The 21,792-nt window shown below is 42.9% G+C and overlaps 1 protein-coding gene across 3 annotated transcripts in view; it reads left to right on the top strand.

Moving 5' to 3' along the window:
- Positions 1-21,368, top strand: part of dtx1 (deltex 1, E3 ubiquitin ligase) — a 42,514-nt gene extending 21,146 nt beyond the window's left edge. For 2 of the 3 annotated variants that reach the window (XM_041042101.1, XM_041042100.1), the window contains exons 3-10: positions 2,780-3,527; positions 10,575-10,636; positions 10,915-11,076; positions 13,340-13,401; positions 13,559-13,717; positions 14,898-15,059; positions 16,321-16,410; positions 17,085-21,368. In XM_041042101.1, coding sequence (XP_040898035.1) covers positions 2,780-3,527; positions 10,575-10,636; positions 10,915-11,076; positions 13,340-13,401; positions 13,559-13,717; positions 14,898-15,059; positions 16,321-16,410; positions 17,085-17,309 — 1,670 coding nt within the window. In that variant the 3' untranslated portion in view covers positions 17,310-21,368. The remainder of the gene's footprint in view (positions 1-2,779; positions 3,528-10,574; positions 10,637-10,914; positions 11,077-13,339; positions 13,402-13,558; positions 13,718-14,897; positions 15,060-16,320; positions 16,411-17,084) is intronic. The other variant, XM_041042102.1, reaches the window with a different exon arrangement.
- The last annotated feature ends 424 nt before the right edge of the window (positions 21,369-21,792 follow it).

Genomic DNA, 21,792 nt, shown 5'->3' with positions numbered 1-21,792 from the left:
CAAAAGTTTACTGACTGACTTCCTGGTTCAACTTTAAAGGAACGGTTCAGCATTTTGCGAAATAATTACACTTATTCACTTTCTTGTCCAGAGTTAGATGAGAATATCACTGTCGTGTCGTGAAATGTGAAGCTAGAGCCAGCTGCCTAGCTTAACTCTACATAAAGACTGCAAACACACGGAAACCACTAGCTTGACTCTGTCCTAAATTAAAAAGAAAAAAAATCTATAAGGCTCACTAGTTAACATGTTGTATCTTGTTTCATCCATGCACACACAGAAATAGCAGTTTGTGGTTTTACAGAAATCTATTTCCAGCAGCTATTTCTTGGCAAACAACAGCTAGTATCCGATTCCAGCAGGTAACTTTACGCAAAAAAAAACCCAACTTGTTGTTTTTACATTTTTTGTTTGTGGATGGATTAGACAAGCAAATTCAGGGGCCAGGCTAACTGTTTCTGCCTGCCTCCAGACTTTAGCTAAGCTAAGCCAATCATCTCTTAGCCCTGGCTTCATATGAGAGTGGTATCTATTTTCTCATCTACCTCTTGGCAAGAAATTGAGTCAGAGTATTTCCCCAAATGTTAAACTATTCATGCTTGCCATAGTTTGGCAAGTACGGGTGCACACATTTTAGGTTTTAGTAGGAAAGTAAAAAAGAAAAAAAAAAGGTGAGTGACTACAGTATTTGAGCTGAACTGTTTGCTAGTTTCCAAAATGGTCGGTCTGTGGAGCCCTCATGTATTTTTGTTCCTTCAGACTTTTTTTACCGTTTTAGCGATGCTGCCATGTTCCATGATCTCAGTAATTAATTTGGTATGATGTTATACTGATAAAAATAATGTCCAAAATTATGAAAATAAGGTCCAAATGTGGCCAAAATGATCCTTTGGCAAGATATAAGTTATGTCTACTTTGTTCAGAGTTGTATATCATGTTAAACTAAGTTTACTTAGTTTACAGAGGATCAGTGTTATAACAGTATTATAATATGTGCAAAACTCGGTTTGTCCCAGCTTCTCACGTATTACCATTACATTGTAGTTCTAGAGCTAAGCATCAGTTTTTATGGAAAATCAATATTTGTCAGTCTTTGAAAACGTTTTCTCAGCCAGATGGGTAGACAGTCTAGATTGTGAGAAGCTGTTGCTATTACTGATTGTGGCCAGAAACACACAGCCATGCTGAAAGTGTCCAACCTAATGCATCCCCCAGGAGACACGGCGATAAAAGGTACAGAGAAAATTGCTGACTTTCTTGAAATCAATTTGTATTTTATTTTGAAATCTGTTTAGGGAAATCATTACTATTTTAATTATTATCTCCTCCGAAAATATAAGAAATCAAACGAGCAAGCTGTGAGCAGGCACGGATGCAACTGGCAGAGAAAGTTGTGCATGGCTGACTGACTGAAGACGTGAGAGACACAGGCAGCTGGCTCAGTGAGCAGTCATCTGTGTGTGTGTGTGTGTGTGTGTGTGTGTGTGTGTGTGGTTCTCAGCAGCTCTAAATGAAATTAGTCGTCAAGCCGAGTCCTTTAGCAGCCATCTGCAGCAGTGACTCAAGGTCAGACTCACTGATTCTGCTGATGCATTTTATCCTCTGGAGCCAGTACCAGAGACCAAGCTGGATGAGGGGTTACCACTGCCCAACAACCCCCATACCCATTCATCCTGTGCACACACTCACCTCCCTCCATTATCACCGTGGTCCTCCCTGGCAGGAGAGTGTGCATTTACCCATTAAATTAGGTGGGGGAGGGATGGGATGGCGGTCTCTGCCGGGGTGCCTGGTTACCCTTGCTGACGTGTGGCAGAGAGATGGATTGGCTGAGGTGTCCTGATTTCCCACGTGATTACAGTAATTGCGCTATAATGGAGGTAGGAACTGAATGATCATGAGTAGAGGGACAGAGGTACAAAGCTACCGGCTCCACGCCCCTCTCCTTCCTGTCACCATACAGAACAGTAGAGTGCAGAGTGAGACAGCAGGGGATTGTGGGTACAATGTCTGTGTCTCTGAAAGGCTATTCGTGCAGTTTAATGCACAGTCAGAGACTCTGGAGGTGAAGGGTTTCAGTAGCGTGTGCACCGCAGCTTGTTACGGTTTATGTTTGTATTACTCTTGAGCCACTGCTTTAATGCCACAGTTTGCAACAGTGTTCCCTCAGGCATGTGGTGAAGTGTTACACCTCATCTCCATCAGTTGGTCAAGTTGCTTTCTCAACATTTGTTAGCTTACTTGATGAGCTTGAAACCGAATCATTAAAACCGCATCTTACCTCTGGCTAATGTCACCAGTGATTAATCTAATGATGCTTTTTCTTGTTGATCATTTATACAATTATTCCTTTACTCTTTTGATTTGTCAAATATAATAACAAATTCTCATCACATCAAATTTTAAGGTCATGAAATGAAAAACAAGTGTCGTTCTGTATTTAGATTTTTCTGCCAATGGACTAATTAATTAAAATAAAAAGAACCCTCCACAAAATTTACACATGGTTTACACATTCCTTTTTCTCACACTTTTCACGACTGAAAGATTTAAACAGCTGTTAAAGTGGACAAAGAAGTAAATCACCTTGGATTTGTAATACAATCAGAGGTGTCAAAGATAACAAACCCATACAGTCTGCACTCAACAAAACCAATGCGGAAGTTTATCGTTGGCCTATTCTTTGGCGCATTAATCATTAGTGATCCAACTAATATACATGCTGTCACAGACAGAACCATAGTGATTGTTCCCTCTCTCTTTTGTCCTTTGCTTTTAGGCACCATGAGACCAGTGCAGAGGAACTTCTACGAGCCCTCATCGGCCCCAGGGAAAGGCGTGGTATGGGAGTGGGAGAACGACAACGGTTCGTGGACGCCCTACGACATGGAGATCTGTGTGACAATCCAGAACGCCTATGAGAAGCAGCACCCCTGGCTGGACCTGACCTCTCTGGGCTTCTGCTACCTCATTGACTTCAACAGCATGTCTCAGACCAACAGGCAGAGCCAGCGCAAGCGACGCCTGCGGAGACGCATGGACCTGGCTTACCCGCTCATCATGGGCTCAATCCCCAAGTCGCAGTCCTGGCCTGTGGGAGCCAGTTCCGGCCAGCCCTGCTCCTGCCAGCAATGCATCCTGGTCAACAGTACGAGAGCCGCCTCTAATGCTATTCTGGCCTCTCAGCGGCGTAAGCTCTACGGAGGGACACCGGGCAACACAGGCGCTACAGGAACCCTCACTGTTGTGCGGCAGAGCAACACTTTTGCTGGAACCTCCCTCTGGTCTCCGACATCCGCCTCCTCCGGCACCAACAACAATAACATAAGTGTGGGTGGTGGGCAAGCCAAAGCTGAACAGGTGCAGTTGCCACTGTCCACTGCCAACTTCCCCTGTTCCCCCGTGATGCCATCTCTTTCATCCGCCCATGGCCACCATGCTCTCACCATCAACGGACAGAACAACCTGAACCGGCCGGGCACCCAGCGCATTTCCATGGGCACTGCCAGAGGAGCCATCCCACCAGGGTAATGATGTTTGCAAACACAATCAGGCATTCCCCTCATTTTCTGATTTGGATCCTTTGGAGTCTGTAGTAGCCTGTTACTAGTTACAGAGTGGGTATAATGCTCGGATTCGCTTAAATCTGCAGTTGAGCTGAGGCAATGGGTGGATATAAAAAGCAAAGAGACAATCTCTGTTTCTGCTTGTCTGCTTCACAAAGCTTCAGCCTGCATGTGTCTAATGTATTGTACTCTGCCATTTTCTGTCTTTGTCTACCTCTCTGCTGATGCTTATGACTGCTCTCGTTAACACGCTGATCAGTGGATCTGCAGAAAAAGCCTTGGGTCCGTCTGAGACTCCTAAACTGAGGAAGAACCCTTCTCTTCCATATGTGTGCCTGCCATGGTTACTGCTCCGTAATGAGCTTATGTCGGCCCCAGCAGGCGTGAAATACTGCAGCTCCTCTGGATCATTGTGTTGCTTCTGCTTTGAACTAATTTGTTACTCTCACACTACGCTGTGGTTGTTTTGTCATAGGACGTGAAAGGGTCTGACGTTGTATGTGGATGATCAGGATGTGTGTGTAATGCTGTCTTTCTTTTATGGTGCGGGTGTCTATGAAGCAGGGTTCTGGTGTAGCTGTGGAAACCTATTTGCCATGGAGGCAGAGCTCCACTGGGGAAGAATGAATAATGGATCAAGGAAAAATGGGAGCTTCAGCAGAGCGCTCTGACCTCAGAGCAATTCAGCGAAAGGAGCCGAGGAAAAGAAGTGTGTCTAGCATTGTAACCGATACTTCAGTCCCCTATCCTGCTTTCTTTTACTAAAATAAACCCTCTCCTGATCTAATTTGATTCCATTTTGTTCTCCCTGCTCATGGGGAGAGACACACTTACTGCATGTTTGAATAATACTGTCCTCCACCCAGGCACACATGCTTCCACTTTCTGTGGCCTAATTCTGCGTAACTGAAAGCAAACGTATAGGGTTTTTGCTCATCATAGCAGGTTATGACCTTGTTTCATATGATGAGCAGGTGGGAAATGATGTGTCTCCGTTCAAAGGTATACGTAATAGAGAAAGCCAGAAAAGGAAAGGATGGACCCGCTCAGGGACGTTTCCTCTGTATTTTAACAATTCCGTGAAAGCTCAGGTACTCATGGAGTCGTAGATGAAATGTGACTTTTTCACCTCGCAGCTCAAAAGGGCTTAATTCGGAGACAGAGAGAGCGAGAGAGTAAGAGACATGGGGTGAGGCGGAGTGCGCCGGTTCCCAGGCGAGTGGCTCGACATACAGGATGAGTGTGGTTAACATACACACAGCAGGACATGAGAGCTCACAAACACACACACACATTCACACGAACTGAAATGTGAACTCCCTCGCACATTCCCACAAGCGTGCTACAGACAGATAACGGAGGAACCCACACAAAATGTAAAACATCAGATCTGTTTTTCACACACCCACACCCTAATATAACTGGTGTTGGGTGCAAGGAAGGTATTTGGCACGCTGTGGCTTGTTTACATGAGTTTATGTACATACACAAACCATAGTGCTGTTTCAGATTACGGGTCTGTTTCTGCTAGATAAAGATAAAAAGTAGTTCTGATTTCAGAAAATGATCTTGCATATGATTGATTTCATCTTTGCATAAGCTAACAGCACAGTGAGTGTTTTTATGACCTGTCTATCATTGACGATGAAGGCTGTAGTTCAGATATCGATTTGTTTTGTTTTTTTTAAGAACCCAGTGGTTGTGGGCTGTAAAGGGGGTGAGGGTGTTTGTGGTGGGCGGGTGGGGGGGTCTGTGTCGCTTCATGCATCTGTCTTCCGAGCACAAATATTAGAAGTGGCACCATCTGCTGGTTTGTGTCAACACATTAGTTTATGTTATTACCGGGCCGACACAGCCCACTACAGCCCATTACGTGTTACCTGCGATAAACCAAAGACCTGTGAAACCAAAGACAGTGAAAAGCAACTGAGTCGTCGAGATTATTTTCGTTATCATTTATTCTGCTGATCAACTGTTTGATCACAAACCAGCAGAAAATTCCCAAAGATATTCAGTCCACAATGATATAAAACTTGAGTAGTGTTTTACTAGAAAATATATACTTTATATTTTATTCTGCATCATTTTATTTTTATGGACATGAAATGTAAACCAGTCTCTCAATATGAGGTTCCTTGTCATGATGTGATAACGAGAGATGAGAAGCGATCATATTTAATTATCTGTCTGTTTAAAATATAAAGAGATATTTTGTGGTGGGATGATCAGAGAAAGCCTTTCACAAGATCTCAGGGGATTTTTTTTTTCAGTTCTTTTTTGTCAGTCAAACCACATCCTCTTGTGCACTTTCTCAGAGTTAAGACCTGCGCCGCTTGTCTTTTGACAGAATTATAGTATTGCTTCCTGCGAAAAGCCTGAAGGTGCGTAGAGAGGGGAAAGATGAAAGGGAAGAAGGAGAAGAAGTCCAGTCTTTTATAGACAGAGGAAAAAGCCTTTGAGTACAGTGTGTTTACATGTGCACGTTGCTGTTGGCTGTGTTTAGGGGCTCCTCGCGTTCAGACTGGTTGTCTGAGCGGTGACTTGAGGGCTGCGTGTCGAGTGCAGAGATCATTATCCTTCAGTGGGCAGCTTCACAGCTCTGCTCTGCTCTGGCACTCACCATAAAACAAAAATTAATATTGAAAATAATGAATAAGTCATGAGAGCTCATCTGGACCAAACTGATGCAATTTGGAAATTCTTGGTGTCATTTTTGCTTTTTCTCAAGGCGTTTCAGGTGCAATGTAACATGCACTACTCACATTGTATCCCTGCCTCTGTAGCTGGGGGTAGAGTTTGCCTCTACCTCCCACTACTCGCATCAATATGCAATTAAGCACTCATGGAGTTCTCTCCCTCCAACCCCCCCCCCCTCACTGTCTTTATGGTGCATAATAAACAGATGAGGAGATATTAGTCCTCCGTCAGCACTTTCCTAACTAGGCCTAATGTGGTCTCTCTATTTGGGGAATCACATCGCTCTCAGTCTGATTAAGTCCTCAAGGCAGACCGGAGGTTCCCGCAGGAAAGGAAGGATGATACTGAGCAGGAGTCAGAAGAGGGACAGCGACCCTCGTGCCCTGACCTGACAAGGGCCGTAATTAATGTGGTGTTAATGGGTTAGGTATGAAGAGGCTGGATTTGTCACTTAATTGCACTGGTTTTAGGTCAGAAATTACAGCATTAGATGTGAAAAATGGCGCTATAGGTAATTCTTTAGTAGTATTTCTATAAGACACACTACTGTCCTCAGTCAAAGGTTTGGGTGCAGCCAGGCGCAAGTTTCTTTTTTTTTTTTTCATGCAGGGGAGATGGACAGAAGGGAGCAAAGAAGCGAACACAGGTCAGGAGGAAGAGAAAAATTAGAGCTGGCAGGGCAAAAGAAATGCAGAGGTGACGAGGTTCAGTCTGGTTTGCTGAATGTGCCTCATCAAACCTGGAGTGCTGGAGCTGCAGTGTTGCGGTGGAAAGGTGAAAAAGTTTGTGCTTGTTTACACTAATGATGAGGTGTAATGGCTCTGAGCACAACAGTCCCTATTGTTCAGGATTCTGTTGTTGTTTTTTTTTTTTTTTTTTTTTTTTTTTTTTTAATCATAGGAATTAGAGATTAGGAATGACTAAAATCAGAGATGACAAATGTGATTTGAGAGAAAAGAAAGAGAAGCAAGAGGAAAGAGTTCGAGCCTGGGAGTCATCCAGCATTAGGGATTGTCAGCAGAGCGTGAGGAGGTGGTATGTGCCTTAAACCCCAGCTCTCAAGGCTCAGCCAAGGACAGATGGGGTCAGTGCCTCCAGAGGTGCACATTTCTACAAAAAAAAAAAAAAAAAAAACACGTAAAAGGAAAAGAGTTTAGCTGTGTGCTGAACAAGATGGAGGGTGGCGGTTGACTGACTGGTTAAGGGCACATCTCTTTATGAAAACAGTTTCTGCAGTGCATAGATAGTCAATCACAAGCTTTATGAATATAATTAGATACAGCACAATGGCAAGTTGCTTGGATCTTACCGTCTTTGTGAACATAAACCATAAACACATTGTAGATAAATGTGTTAGGTTGTTTCTTTCAGTCTAGCAGATAACAATCATTTGTAACGGCTGTTTTTTGGGGGGTTTTTTTGTTGTGGAATCGCACAGTGTGCAGCTGTTTGATCAACATGTTTATTATGCAACACGCTCGGGCTGATAGCAAGATCTTTGCTGGAATTGGTAAGCAATAAAGATGAAAAGCGTTCCTAATTAATGTTATGTTACAGATCCATGACAGATCCTCTGTGCTGTGAGCTTATAGGAATGTGTAGTTTGTGCAAAAATGTGCAGACAGTGCACAATGAGATGGTGTTACTGGCTCTCGTGGTGCGTTGTCCTATTTCTTCTCCTAATGAGAATTATTTGTTTGATCACAGCACTCTCTGTGAACAGTCTAAATTATACATGCACTCATAAAGGCAGGCTTCTTGTCCACGGTGTGTTTTGATTTAATTTAGGCCTAAGAGCATGTTTAAATGAAGCAGGAACTCTCCCACTGGGCAGCACCTAAAGTCATTTATTTTTATTGAACATCAGATTCTGCTTTAGTCTAACACTTTAGATATTTGTGTCAGATAAGGTGCTTGTCACTTCCTCTGCCTCCCACATTTTCCTCTGAGAACAAACACTGCCTTCATTTTCCAGGTAGACAGAATAGCCTGACAACCCCTGACTGAAACCGGTGTTTTCACAGAGTGATGGGCAGCTGTGCTCTGCGCATCGACTGGTTAGTTTTTGTTATAAGCACGAACTTGCAGCAGATCGGTTCAGTTCCTGTGCTGCGGTTGAAGGTGTGAAATTGCTTGCTGTAAACCGTGTTTGAAACAAAAGCCACCAAAATCAAACGTGCCTTGGTTTCACACCCCCATGAATTCCACATTCTTGTACTTTTTTTTTTTTTTTTTTTTTGGAGTCACATTGCCTTGCACGTTACAGGAGTTAGCTGGTCTCTAGTCCATTGGTGTGAGACACAGTGGATCTGACTCCCTACCCAAGATGTGATAGGACACAGCCTCTGCCAGGCCCCGTGTCCCTTCATGTTATTGCACTCAGCTTATTGAAGGGCTTCCCTTGGCTCAGGAACAGAGGCGCTCGCTAATATCAAAGCGGTCTCTTGATGCGGATTTGTGAAACGCCTGGAAGCTGCAGGGCCAAATACCTCAGTCGCTTCATGGTCAAAGAGCAGAGAGATTCTAAAGTATATGTGCGGTAGTGTGTGTGTCTGTGGTTGATAAGCAGAGAAAACTAACAAGTGACTCAGTGAGCGGTGCCCCATTTACACCCGTTCATTTCATGTGACTTCTACCTAACTATTTTTAAGTTTTGTTGCCAACTCGCTGTTTAACCCATTTAAAAAGCAGACTCACCATCCTACAACCGTCCTGTGTTTTTCCTCTCTCATTCTTAAATGAAGGCAGCTTCTTCCACAGTTGTATTTGCTGTAGAGAAAAGATGCCGTCTTTAGTGCTAGGTGTACAGCAGGAGATACTGCAGATGATGGCTGTGGTTGTATTTGGATTGTGCATCTAAAAGGATGTTGTCAGAGTGTGTCTTAGACCATCTCTTTAAATGGTTGAGCTTGTTATAAATTTGACCACTGGCGGGGCTGTGGAGCAGCTAGAGTGTGAGCATGTTCCTGTTTTGTTTTTTGTGCACATGTGTAAGAATAAACACAAGCACAAGGCAGTGAGTGACACAACACTCATTGCTAGAGATTGCATTGGTAATCTGTTAGACATGTGGTCCTGATGCTCAGAAATACGAAACTGATCAAATTCAGGTTCAAGTGTTTGCTTGTCTTGATGCATTGGCCTATAGAACCATGTCTGGTAAATGGTTGAAGCCATTGCAGTTTCTCATGTGATAATGTATGTTATGGATATGACTTCTCACAAACAAGTATTGTAGGTAACTCTTCTACTGAGCTCCTCAGTCAAATAGGGACGTGACTGGCTTAAAGCAACGCAGAGACTGCATTCATTTACAGAGCAATTTGAAAGATGCTAGCGTAAGAAACACCAGACATAGTGGCTTTAATCTGGATGCTCAATAAGCATGAAGTGATTTGACTTGCTGTTCTGAGGTTGTCCAGCTGCTTTTCACTTCCAAGCCTGGTGTGTTTTTGTGTTGCTTCTTTACTGGATTTTAATGTGATTTATAACAAGGCTTAAGCAAGTTTTAATGGATCCAGCATTTCTGTCAAATGACTTCACTTTGATTCATTTTCTAGCGGTGACTGGAGTTGGCTTGTCACACAGAGTTTTACTGTTAAACATGAGGAAAGGAAACTTGCTCTTGAGCTCTAACTTTTCTGTGGCCCCGGCTGTGGGTTGCCGGTTGAGTTGAGGCTCCGGCCCTCTGAAAAGAGACTCACTGACTTGTGTGCTCATATTAATGCCGCGAGTGCTTTTGTCCACTCTGCTCCACAGATCTTGAAGAGCGCGCAAGTCAACTGTCTTCGTTGTCTGTGTTTGCCATGAACTCCAGCCTCTCCAAATGTCATCCTGAATCAGGCTCTGCTGCAGTGCTTTGTACATGAGTCAAGCTGTCTTGTCCCATTGCAGTTGTCTCTGTCTCTGTGGTGAAGCACATGTGACATTTTAACTTGAGTGTTTTTCGTGGCATGCAGAGCTGAACTAGCTGCTGTTCCCAGTTTTCTCAGCTGTAGCGTAATAGACAGTGGTGCACAATCAGGACAATTTACTGTCCATTTCAGAGGTCACAAGGCCATTTCAAGAATGTTAGAAGATATACAGTATGTTTTGATTTGCAAGAGCAGACTGTCACGACAAAAAGGATCCCCGGTCACATAGAGGAATGGAGTGTTTCTAAATAACCTGTTTTCTGTAGACCTCAGTGTCTCCACATGGCCATTACCCTGAATTAATGTATGATGTCAGCAGGTCACTTTCTATGGCCATTAGGCGCTTTTCTTCTTTATTACTTACTTTATTTCACTCTTTATTTCTTTCCTGTGATAGCGTTCCTGCTCTCCCAGTAAAGAACCTGACTGGATCTGGACCAGTGCACCCAGCACTAGCAGGTTAGACAACATCTGCTGTGTAGAATGAGCTTGGAAATCAGCTAAAGATATTATGATTTTTGTCAAGAAAAGTTTTTTTTGTGGTCAAAGTTAAATGTCTGATCTGATTTATACTAAAAGACATTCACAATTGGTGTTTTTTCCCACTGTGTGTGTGTGTGTGTGTGTGTGTGTGTGTGTGTGTGTGTGTGTGTGTGTGTGTGTGTGTGTGTGTGTGTGTGTGTGTGTGTGTGTGTGTGTATGTATCTGTGTGTGTGTGTGCTGTACATATACATCAGGTATGACAGGTATCCTGATGTGCGCTGCAGGTCTGCCGGTGTGCCTGACTCGGGCCCCCAAGCCTATACTGCACCCACCACCCATCAACAAGAGTGACATGAAGCCTGTGCCAGGGATCAATGGCATGCGCCGCAAAACCAAGAAGAAGCACCTGAGGAGAGGTAAGATGGAGGGAATCAAGGACAGGAGAGGAGAGGAGAGGAGGAAATTGTATGGAAATGCTACCAGCTCTATTTTTATTGTGTGTTAGCGAATAAATGGGAAATGCGCTGAGGAGAGATATAGACCAACCACTGACAGTCAGCAGACTTTCTCTCTCCTGCCAAGCTTTGCAGGATGTTTTTGTATCAGCTGTCTCTAAGTCTGTTGTTTAGTGTGCAAACAAAACCAAAGCTCTTTTTGTTGTGATCAAGTGTCCATAATTGTTATTTAAATGCTTCCCATTTAAGCTCCATAAGAGTGTTACAATAAATCCAACCTTATCCAACGTCGCTGACAGTCAGTTAGGAACGTATTCCTGTACCTTTCGAACGACTCCTATAAAATGTAATGATGATTACTGGTTTCAGATTTATGAGTAAATGCAGTGAAACTGTAACAATTTATAGATGGTACACGACATGCAGATTGACAGAGGCGTTTGTAAATAAAGTCATAAACAAGGGACTGTTGTATTTAGCTGGTCTGAGAGGGGATCTGGTGTTTAGTTGGACGGCGTTGGGCTTGAATAACTGCTGGTCGATGGAAGCCGTGGAAACCGCCAACTTCCCAAGGGAGTCTTTGTCCTAATTGATCAGTGAGGCTGCTGGGTTTCCATCCATGCACCATACTTGTCCTCTCAGTCCGCCCTTCAGAGCCCTCCATTACGGTGCACACAGACTTAGTTGTGTGGAGGTGATGCAGTAACACTTTATTTTACAGGTCCCATAGAGCCTGAGATGTGAGTGTAAATTTATAGGAAGGTTCCTGCAAAATAGCATAACCAAGAGTCTGTCCACAGCCACGTGTAAAATTCCACAAACTGTAGCCTATATGAAGAATAAAGTTTCCACAAATATATTTTCCCAGTATTTAGGTGGGTTTCACTGGAGCAGCTCGTTCTGGGAAATTCCTCTGGAAATCAAAAACTTATGAACTCAACACAACTAACAAAAGACAAACAAGACCAAGATATTACAGCCATGCTAATCTCTGCTAACATATCTGCTAAATGCTAACATGCTGACGTTTGGCAGGTAATGTTAACCACATTCACCATATTAGTTTTGCTTCTTAGCATGCTAACGTTTACTAGTTACAGGAAATGCAAAAGTCACTAGTAGACACTCTGTAATATCTGTTGCAAATTCCATGACAGTATCCATGCAGTACATCCATCCATCTACAAATGTAGAGGAAAATACATATTTTACATATTTAGATCTGGACCAAGGTGTTAGACCCACTGACAGACAGACATTACCATCACAAAAGTTCTGCTGCTAGCATATGGCCAAAAACTAGAACATTGTCTCTATTTTACCTTTTAATTCAAGCCAATTTATGGACATTTAAAATGTGACACTGTGGACTGAGGAATGAGACAGCAACCAAATGTGTAACGTGTTTGTGCCGTCTGCAGAAAGTGCATGAACTCAGACATACTGGAGGGCGGTGAGGGGAATGAAGATGTGGTTTTATACATGCAGAGAGATCTGGGCTCATCCCGCTCTGCTTTCTGTACAGAAAAAGGTCAGAGAGGCTATTGATCTGGCTAATAAAACCATCAAATGGCAATAGGGTAAAATGCGTAATTGTGTGTTCTGTCTTTCCTTCTTTTTTCTGTTTTCTTTCCTCTCTCTCTTCTTAGCTCCCTGCCTCTTCTGTCTTCCCTACCTTTATACCTTAACTTTTTCTTTCCTTTTCTTTTCTTTTTTTTTTTGCTCAGTCAGGCAGTGTTTCCGCTGCTCTCCCCCTCTCTGTTCTGTTCGCTGGCTGTCTCTCAAATGAACAAACAAAGGCTCCAGGGGAAAAGAGGTTGCCTGTAAGCGTATTAGGGGTGTAAGCTGTGGGTGTGCTCTCAGCCATGCTAGCCTGGTTGCACACGGGGATTATCAGAGAGTGTGGGGATGGCTGGATGTTATGTGCCAGTTTGAAGGTGACCTCCCCTTCGACATCACAGACATGTATACCATATTCACATGCACACTCACATTCTTTAATCGGCACCCAGGCCAGAGGAGTGGCTGCTGCAAGTGATAAAAAATTGTCATCCGTCAAGATCTAGCTTTTATTCTGTTGTGTTCAAATGTCAAGCAAATGCCACCCAGTCGTCCATCGTGTCATTTTTCATATTTACTTGAGATATGTACGTGTAAATAAGTGGCAAGTTTGGCTTTTCTTTGACGGTCATCTCATCTTTCTTATGTTTCGCTTTGTGACAAGGGAAAAACCCAGAGGATGTAGTGCGAAGATACACAGAGAGGATTAAAGTGATGCCAGATGAGGTAAGAAAAAGACACAAAAATCACACAGGACCTAAAAGTTTTGTGCCCACCAACAGATGCACTGTGTCACCATTTGATTTCCTAACAAAGTGTGAAAGTCTCACAAATACACAGTCATGTAGAATGGCAGCTGAGGTATTTTGGTTGGCTATTCCAGGACTGTACCATCTGCATGGAGAGGCTGGTCATGTCATCAGGCTATGAAGGCGTCCTGCAGCACAAAGGCATCAAGCCAGAGCTGGTAGGCAAACTTGGCAAGTGTGGGCACATGTACCATCTGCTGTGCCTGGTGGCCATGTACAACAATGGCAATAAGGTGGGTAAAAGCTTTTGAGCCAGGCGTTGTTATGATGTCACTCTAGGCTCAAATTATAAACGTGTGATGTCTTACAGCTTGACTGGGTTACATGGCACTGGCAAATGATCAGGCCTCAGTGTTGTTGGTCACAGATGGGGATCTTAAATGGTCTTGTCAGATCAGTCATATCAGTCCTGACAGCACAATACTTTGTAAAACTCAACATAAAGTCTGCTCACTTCAGTTCACTTGCATGAAATACAAATGTACTACTTTGGTAAGGCAGTCAGTTAATCAGCAATCATCAATGTAATATAAGCAGCAACATTTGGTTATATCTGTCCATGTGGATAATTTTGATTTTATTGGTCCAAGATTTTAAATAGTCTTTGAGATTTCTGCCTTTGCCCCATTTTGTTGTGGTCAAAATATTAATATGCTACATTCAAATATTTCAGCAGCATCTTTCCAGAAATAATGCCCCTGTTCTTCTGGATTATCCACACAACACCCTGTCAGCACTTTCCTTTGGGACTATTTTTTTCTGTACAAAGTAGTTCCAATTCAGAGTAACCAGGGTGTTGTTATTGGAAAGGCGTTTCTTAAAGCCGACACACTATCACCCCTGAAGGCAGAGCTCCTCTGGTTTAACACATCAGAGTCTGATCACAGGTCTTGGGGAGTGCTATTGCCTCAAGTGATGTCATTGAAGGCAATAGCAATGTGAACTTACCAGACCTCTGTGACCACTGGCAGCATAACACACCCAAATCACTGACATTGTGGGTAATGTAGGCGCCGGGTTTTGTCAGGGAAGAAGGGTTCAACTGCATTGATTTTTATCCTTCTTGTTGTGCAGTGCAAAATTAGTGGCCTTTTTTTTTCTTTTTGCAATATTCACTCTCCTTTTCACTATTGTCCCTACCAACTCCTGAGAGACATACCTATCTCATTACCTGCTAAATTCTCTACTAAGTTGACTTGCTAGTTGCTAACTATGTCTGTCTGCAGTTTGGTGAAGGCAGTTAGCCTGCAGTGGGTCTGTTGTGAGCTTCTTTTTGGTCACTGAAAGCAGTTGCCTGCTGTGGCCTAAAACAACACACTAGCCCTTTAAGGTAATACAAAACTATAAAAGTAATGATTGTTGATTTCATTTAATTAATTCCATGCAATTCTGTTTATTTTTTCTTCAAACCAGGATGGCAGTCTTCAGTGCCCAACATGCAAAACCATCTATGGGGAGAAAACAGGCACCCAGCCTCCTGGGAAGATGGAGTACCACGTCATCCCCCACTGCCTCCCCGGCTACCCAGACTCTAAGACCATCCGCATTGTCTACGACATTCCTGCCGGGATCCAGGTCAGAACCGTCTCACTTCGCTAAATCTATCATGCTGCCTGATCCACTGTCTCTCCTCTCTAAATCTGTGCCCTTTCTGCAACTGCTGCTTATCCGCTTAAGTTTGACGGACGGTTGTTAGTGCAAGGAGGTGAGATGTTGGGGTGAGTGTGAGTCCGGGAGGAAACAGCTCTCTTGTGGATTACACAGTGGTTCTTGACAACGACACACAATCCAGAATCTAAAATATGTGAACGATATTACTATAAATAAACAAAACTGAGCTTAATCCCATAGAGGTCATTTCAAATTGACATCACGTGCAGTGGGGAGGAAAGGATGCTTTGCGGTCCGGATTTGTGTTGGTGTGTTGACATGAGAGAGCTGCGTATTTTATCCTGACTGCTGAGGTGATTGTTAATAGAGTCAATAAACTGACCTTTTTCCACCAGAGGAGCAGGCTTAGTCTCCCAGGGGAAAGAATATAGTGGGTAGGCGGGGGAGGGTGGGGGGTGGGGGGGTCACCTGACCACTCAGGTCACACAGTAGCACAGCAACACTATTGCCAGGGAGCATTACTGTTGGTGTCCTGCCTCTATGGTCCCTTTCGTTCCTCAGTCCACAGTTTTAGTCAGGCTTACAATATACAACACTGTAAAGAGCGTAAGCAGAATAACAGTGGCTGGTATTGTTTGGTTAGAAATGAATGAGAATTATTTTTCTGCTGTTTTTCATTTAGATTGGTTTGTTGGGGGAAGATGCGTTGGTGCATCCACTTCATGTAAAGCTGTGTCTCATTGGGCTACATGCACTTCTCATGTTATACAGAAGTGACTTGGAATAACAGCTACAAGGTTGCAACACATTTTGAATTTCAGTAGAAATAAGGAAAAGGAGGAAATGATCAATTTCTCATGACATTGCAACTGGAAAGTAACTTTACTAATAAGGTTGGGGTGTAATCTGGTGGGGCTGCACGAAGTGTTCCCAATTTTGTTGGGAACAGAGAGTGCTGCATCTGCCCAACTCCTGTTTAGTCCTGTTCTCAGGATTTAATCAAACTGGAGCCTTGAAAGCAACCTTCTAAAATACAATATTTAAAAAGATAATTTTATATTTATCGTGGCATGTCTCTCAAATGATTTTTTACTAAGGGTCGTTGCAAGCAACATGAAGAACGAAACTCACCCTCTGGTAGCTGTTGATATTTCCTACACAATTAAGTCATAATTGGAAGAGAAGGAGTTGTAACGTTTGTTTTTGTTCTTGACATTTTCTCCAGACCAATGAGCACCCCAACCCGGGGAAGAAGTTCAGTGCGAGAGGGTTCCCTCGACACTGCTACCTCCCCGACAACGAGAAAGGCAGGAAGGTAAGCTCTGACGCCTCTGCCAGAAAACAGTGAAAGCTAAAAACATGCTGGGTTTCAAAGAGTTTTCTTTGTTCAGAGAGGAAGGTCTCCCACTTTCTCCGCAATCTGTGCACTACAAACCTTATGGTGAAAGATTTCGCTCACTGATTTTATGATGAGCTTGTAATCAAAGCTGAAATTTTGTCACTGGACCTAGACTGTTATGTGTTATGCCATAGGAAATACTTATATGCACTTAAGTAACACAATCATATATTACTTTCTGGGAGCAATTGTTAAGCTTATCATTATGTCACAATTACACAAAATTGCATGTAAAATCTTTGTTTATGCCACGAAATACATGGATTGTGATGCCCAGTGTTATTTTAATCCTTCATTTGACTAAAATAAAATTTCCCTCCACAGCCATTTAGTCTCTCTGACGCAAATACACTGGATGACTCAACTTCAGTCTGACATTCACACTTTTGTTTCACATTTTTTACAGGGAAAGCAGTTCTTTGATCAGGACATATGAGATGTCTAACCAGACCACAGTGAGACATCAGAACAAATGTTATGAAAGAGGACTAACATTATTGTAAATTGCTGTTGACATTACTGCATGTGGTTTGCTTCTTCTTGCCGTAGAAGGACTGTCGTAACTCTTCCTCTCTTTTGTGCGTCCTCAGGTCCTGAAGCTGCTGATCATGGCCTGGGACCGACGCCTCATCTTCACCATTGGCACGTCCAGCACCACGGGCGAGTCGGACACAGTGGTGTGGAATGAGATTCACCACAAGACAGAATTCGGCTCCAACCTGACCGGCCACGGCTACCCGGACCCCAACTACCTGGACAACGTCCTGACAGAGCTGTCGGCCCAGGGGGTCGGCGAGGACAACCTGAAGGACTGATGGCAGGCTGAGCTGGTACCCAGGAACACAACCCCGCCATCTCCCAGAGAAACAGGGACACTGCATGACGGGCCAACGTGCAGCTGACAACTCTTTACTCCTGGCAAACAAAAATACCCCTGCAGAAGTGATGGCACAAGAGTAACGGAAGCTGAATAAATGACATGGTTATGATCAGTGTTTTGATTTGTATAAGCTAAGATTTCCCCCCGCGCTGTCTCTTGATCCATGCCTTGAGCATGTTGTGTTCATGCCAAATTTTCTCAGAGGTTTGAGGAATGTAAAGAAACATGAGGGGAGACTTCTGTCTTGATGCTGGCTGCAGGTAAAATGGTATTTAACCCCATTCAGATTCAAACTAAAGCTGTTTCTCTGCACTTGAAGTAAAATGACAAAGGGGCCAAAAACATACAAAGGCATATTTGTAAATGCTGAACTCCAGAATGCATGAGCCCAGACTAACGCTGCACAATGAATGTCGAGCGAGTATCTGCGATAGGACGAGGTGTCAGTGGATCAGCTGCCGCTCGATATTGTGACGATACATTTAAGAGAATTTCAGCTTTACAAATGAATCAAAATGAATTATTTGCTTCTTCCCTTTACTCTAATAATCAATTATTGTCCTGTAACAAGTGTAAACACTTGTTACAGGACAGGCTTTGTGGTTTGAAGGAGAGGATCTTGACTCTGATGATGTCATTTACAGTTGCACTGGGCATATCGAATATTTTTCACTTCTGACACCACAGATCAGTTGTTGTGTAAAACGGAGGTGTGTTTTGTAGTGCATGAAGTGGATCCCAGAGAGCTAAAGGCTATGAAATATTAGTGTTTGGTAATAAATGTATGTTGTATGGTAAACCTTGTGGACTGTCTGTGAGAGGGCACGTGAAATAGATGAAACGAGCGTCTCACCGTTCAGTTTGACGCTTGTTATGAGGTGTTGTAACTTGAAAGGCTGAGGTAGTGGAGCAGGATTTGCTACGCTCCAAGGTTAAACTCATTTGTTTTGTTGACACGCTGATGATGCTGACCTTCGTGAATAAAAAAAGCCCACATTATTAATTCTCCCTGTTGGAGCCAACCCAGACACTGGCACGATCCATTATGCTGACCATACATTGGGGTGGGGGGGGGGGGGGTGTTATTGCGTGCTATGAGGCATTTATACGCTGGCCTCAAGTCCTTAAGGAGAAATGCTGAACACACTTCTCACAGATGGACGTTCCCCTTTCGAACACCAACAGTTCTCCCTTGGAGATCCGTCTTGGGCAGCGCTCCTGCTCGCCTGCAATCTACAAGTCTCTTGTGAGCTTGTTTGCTGCTAGGCAGTGCGCTGGGCTCCACTGCTCGTACAGCGAGCAGTGAAACACTCAGAGTTGTTTGTTCAGATCCTGATGTATGGCCTGAACTCAGCTCTCCTCCTCCTCCTCTTCCTCCTCCACAGCAGCATCAGAGCACGTCATTCTAGGAACCATGCAAATGTTGGTCTAGTATGTGTTTGGCTGGGAACTATTTTTCCCCCCTCGGATTTGATGCCCGTGAGCTAAAGACTTTTTGAAGGTCCTTGGTGGAGATCTTGTGCTGTTTCTTTACTCTGAGATAAAAGATAAGCCAGTGCTGCATAATTCTCCATAAATCTATCTGATCAATTTTAAATGAGCGGGGGTGTTGATGTAAGGTTTATCATGTGGGCACCCAGCTGTGGGCTTAATTTTGGAGTGAATCATAGTCTTCCATAGCACTTTGAGGCAACAGTTTTGTTTAATCAGTTGTTTAATTTTTAGGAAAATGTCTTAAATTGCAACTAAATCTGTCTTTTTTTAAGTTGATGTTTATAAACTGGCTTGCGATGCTTTGAAAAATATATATATGAAATACATTTGCAGATGTGATATACCTTTAAATTCAAGCTCATTTTGAGTCAATGGTGTAAGTTTAATTTATTTTTATACTCTTCTATATAGAAAATATAAAGACTGGCCCACATATCTATACACAGGCACATATTAACATGAATACATAAAAATCTGGCAAAATTTGTCAGTATGTCAGGGACTGTTGAAATATGTATGACATGTTATGGACGTCTTATATTACAAGTAGTCTTAGCGTATGCTGCTGTCGTTACCTTAATGTAGAATCTGTGTAGTTGATCTCCTGTGGGACTCCAATAAATACAGTAAATGTGTCTTTATTATTGGTGGGGGAGCTTTAGCAGCATGAAGATGGCCGCCCCCCCCCCCCCCCCCCTCCCTGTGCCCCTCTCCTCCCCCAAACGGGCCATTTCTCTTTTTCTACTTGTCCAGAACATGGGAATGGATGCTGGCAGCGATTTTTTTTTTCCAGGCTGAACGTGAAAACAACCTGGGTTAAATATCAGCTGCAAATGTTCATAGAGTTTGTTTTAGCTCACCAAAGCAACAGATAGGTGAGATTCAACTCGGCTGCCCTGAAAAACTTAGTTTTTTTTTTTTTTTACCAGCTTCACTATGTCCTTATTTGCTTACTAGGTCTTACATTAACACACAATACAATTTTCTCTGAAAATTTAAAGATTGAACACTTTTTTTTCCTGTGTATTCTTCCTCAAATTCCAGCTGGCACCTACACAAGCTAAAACAAACCACTAAAAGTTTTTGCAAGTGTGATTTTGACCCAGTTGTTGAAAGCAGTTGCTGTTTGGCCTGTTCCATTTCAAGTTTTTTCCTTCACACCTTCTTTGACACCCTTTATTTAAAAAAAAACAAAACAAGGGATGGCGAGAGAGAATACTTCCAATCTATCAGGGAATTTTTTTCCATGTTGACTGAGGTTTCATTAACTAGAGAAATCCAAATGTTTGCTTCTTCCACTTCTCCTCTCCGTGTGTCGGTCTCGTAGTACGAACGATGCAGGCCCTTTAGACTTTTCAGGTGTGTACAGACTTCTATGGGAACGATGAATAACACAAAGTTTGGTATTTGTCTGATTAAGGAAGAGAGAGATGGTGTTTATGCAATTTACTATTTTTAAGATCTAATACATGATTTATGTGTAGCAGGAAGGCTGATTTATGGTTTAAATGACAACGGATGTTTTCTTTGTAGGGGTGCCTACCTCCCGGTTTATAAACAAAGGGGTTGTGGTCTGAGGATGTTCACATGCTACGTATTAGAAAACATATTTTTGATGTCTTTTTTTGAATGATGATTGTCTCTTAAAGAACTATAACATAACATTGCTGTATTATTCTTATTACTTATTAAGATTCATTCCATACTATTTTCCATTTGATTAGAAGTGGGATGAGGGATGAAATTACTTTGTCCCAACATATGAAGTATTTACAGTTGTACTCTCTCGTAGTGTCCACTGCAAACTGTACTTCTCTCTCTCTCTCTAAATGATACCTTAACATTTTGTGTGGATATACCGTACGTTTGTATCCGTTTGTCTGTGCGAGTGTGTGTGAATGTGTTGCCGAGCGTGCGTCTCGTAGACGAAGCTTAGGTTCATGTCCTTTAAAGACACAGTAATGTTCTCCTAGAGGTGCATGTTAACCAAACTGTGAGCAAGTTTATTGACAATGCGTAGCTTTTTGCGTATGAAAACCATCATAGCTTCTTTAGAAATATCACCCAGGTCTTCTGGTGATTTAGCACTGTGGTTTTGCATCTTACTCCAGTTAGTTAGAAGGTTGTTTTTTTTTTTTCCTCGATCAGATTTGATTTATACAGATGGGAAACAAGACAGCGTTTGGCTGCTCTCCTCACTCTTTTGACTACATGTAAAACATCTGGATGTTTTGCATTTTAAGTGCCCATTTTAATTGACACTTTCCAGTCATGATTTTTGCGGTTTGATTTCTCTTAAGCGGTTGCTACATATTGCTATTTAAAATGGTTCACTAAGAGAAACTGAGATAAACTAAAAGCAAGATATAGAGAGACATCGATTAAACTATAAAGGGCTTCTTAATCTATTGGTCTTTATTGAATTGTGATGACCTTGTTGCATGTTTGTGTGTTTCTTGTGGAAAAATAAATACTCCCTCGACAGGGGTAGTTTGTTTGACCTTTTGTCACCTCGGCTCTTCCTGTTTTGGTTTTTTTTTTTCCTCCTCCTTCAATTAGCTCCACCATTTCCTTCTCCCCGGGCACCTCTGTGCTCTGCACCTCGTTATTTGGATATAAATGAGCTCCTCTGCTGGAGCTGTGGAGTGCAGCAGAAATAGTTCTCGCTGGCAGTAAATTTGCTTTATGGTCATTTTTTTGTCACTGGCTTCTGTATGGTGAAGAGTTGTCTTTGGCACACACTGAAGCAGGCTGTTCACCAAGGCCTGCAGGAGATCAGCTTCCCCTTTAGCCCATCCCTCTTCCAGCAGCTGAGAGGTCAGTCTCTCCAAGTTCTGCTACTTAACCCCCCCCCCCCTCCCCACACACACACACACACACACATACAGCACCACCTCTTGCCCTGCCTCCTCTCATCACTCACC

Source organism: Toxotes jaculatrix, chromosome 7 (genome assembly GCF_017976425.1).
Source record: "Toxotes jaculatrix isolate fToxJac2 chromosome 7, fToxJac2.pri, whole genome shotgun sequence".
Lineage (NCBI taxonomy): Eukaryota > Metazoa > Chordata > Actinopteri > Toxotidae > Toxotes > Toxotes jaculatrix.
The sequence above is the reverse complement of the archived record's forward strand: the minus strand, read 5'-3'. Positions and strand labels throughout refer to the sequence as shown.